Source organism: Trachymyrmex cornetzi, unplaced genomic scaffold (genome assembly GCF_001594075.2).
Source record: "Trachymyrmex cornetzi isolate Tcor2-1 unplaced genomic scaffold, Tcor1.1 scaffold16, whole genome shotgun sequence".
Lineage (NCBI taxonomy): Eukaryota > Metazoa > Arthropoda > Insecta > Hymenoptera > Formicidae > Trachymyrmex > Trachymyrmex cornetzi.
In genome coordinates this window covers 25988-28047 of record NW_017296201.1, presented here as the reverse complement: position 1 = coordinate 28047, position 2060 = coordinate 25988, and the positions used below count along the sequence as shown (strand labels likewise).

The following is a 2060-nucleotide window of genomic DNA, read 5'->3' as shown; positions in this document are numbered from 1 at the left end:
ATTACATATCTTGGGTAATGCTAGTGCCGGCGATACTGTAACTTTGAAGTATTATAACTTGAAAAGTACTTCATGAAAAAATATTTCATTATAGCGTTTGGAAAGCTCTGGACATCAGTTGTTAGATTCTTGAATCAAAAATAGGGTGTTCCATTTAAGAAAATCAATGTAACCTTGACCTGACCTTGGCTACGCAACCAAAGGTCAAACTGATAGGATCAGTAAATAGATATTTTTAAACCATATAACTTATATATATATATATGCAAACAAATAATATGTATTATTTTATCGGATATATGGTAGGGTGGAGCTATTCGGTCAGTTTCAACTTCAAAGTAATATAAAAATTTTCGATAGCAAACAATATCTCTTTGCAGTAACATGCTTATAATTACATTATATAATTATGATTATCCCTTGAAGGCACAGGCACAACCTTTGAATAGTCAACATGTTCTGTTCAGAAACATAAACATTATCACGAAAAATGGGTGAAAAAGCTCTGCTCTACCCTACACTATTTTATTCTTTATTTTCCTTAGGAGAAATACTTACTTGAACAATATCTGTAAAGCTAAAGTTGCAGACTCTGTTCCTATTCCTGCATCTAATGCATGAATAAGACTCATATACTCTCCTTTAAAATATCTTAACCACGCTGGCAATAAAACATTATTTACACATATTCTAACACTGTCGGATCTATCTTTGAGACCATCCTTTAATAAACGTTCTCTTTGTTCAATAGTCAAGGAACGTACTGTAATTTTACTGATAAATTCATATGCTTTCTTACGAACAGAATCATCAATATCTCGTGTTCTTAAAAATGCAGCCTGTAAGGTTTTCTGATTTTTACCCATAGTAGCAAGAACCGCTTTACGAACTTCAGCACTTGGATCTCTAGATACATGAAAGAGATACATTTTTATCACAGGACACTGTTCATTTGATGGATCCTGCAATCTGTATAAGGCAAAAACAGCCTGGGCTCTGACTTTAGGTGACTTATCCAACAATCGATCCATCATGCTGACTGTAATTTGGTCACATAAATTGTCGTCGATGAAAGCATTATCACCCATGGAGTTTAAAAGCATATTTAGAAAATGGCATATGCGAAATCTTACTCCTTTATCCTTAGCATTGTGGCTTGATAAAAGAAATTCAAATAACCTGCTAAGAAATGATGAGATTGGTTCTACGGATTCAGTGTCCAGGGATGGATAGAAACTCATACAGAATTTAGCACAAAACTCTAATGTGTTTACAACATATGGATGTTGTTGTGATGTTGAAAGAGGCACCTTCAGACACCAGACAAAATGTTCCCAAAATGTATCTAAATCAGTCTAAAAGAATTAATAAATCATAAAATACCATTATTTATTTCAAGAAGACAAATGTATGTATGTAGCAAATATTATTCTAAAATTATTCTAATCAAGTGAATGAAAACTTCAAATTAACTTTGTAAAATCAATACTATTTCAAGAAAGCAAAATCAAAATGTACTGAAAGAAGCATTAGGGAGACTCACCCTCTCATACAACTTTGTGAGCTTTTTCATGTAGTGCATATGATCAGTTTTATTTAATTGTACTTTGTGAAATATGTTTTTCATATTATCTTTGATCGCTGGAGCCATATTTATTTGTTGACGTAGAAAACCAGGAATTGCTATCGCTAAATATTCTACCTATGCACAAACCTACACACAAATGTATACGTTAACTTTTCAAATAACGTTCGAAGTGTCTACGCGATTACAGTGTCATCTATTTACCAGTCAATAAAGATAAGTTTTCATGAGCGGCTCGAACCAACTGTTTCAGCTGGGTCCCTATTCTTAAGCCTTGTGTCCACGATGCTAGAAATCGGTCCGAGACCTCGAATGAAAAAAGAATTGACCAATCGAAATGGTCATGTGATCAAATTATTCAAATGTGATTTGTTAATTTTTTCTCTGGCCGAGATCTCGGATCAATTTCTAGCATCGTGGACATCGGGCTTTATAGCGTTTTCGATTGGGGTGCACTGGCTGCACTCAGTGTCAA

The 2060-nt window shown here is 33.9% G+C and overlaps 1 protein-coding gene across 1 annotated transcript in view; it reads right to left on the bottom strand.

Annotated features, from left to right (window-relative positions):
* Positions 1–1743, bottom strand: part of Cap-G (Chromosome associated protein G) — a 4629-nt gene extending 2886 nt beyond the window's left edge. The window contains exons 1-2 of the mRNA XM_018503974.1: positions 1544–1743; positions 559–1355 (exon numbers count right to left, since the gene is read on the bottom strand). Of these exons, the coding sequence (XP_018359476.1) occupies positions 559–1355; positions 1544–1651 (905 nt within the window). The 5' untranslated portion in view covers positions 1652–1743. The remainder of the gene's footprint in view (positions 1–558; positions 1356–1543) is intronic.
* Between the last annotated feature and the right edge of the window lie 317 nt (positions 1744–2060).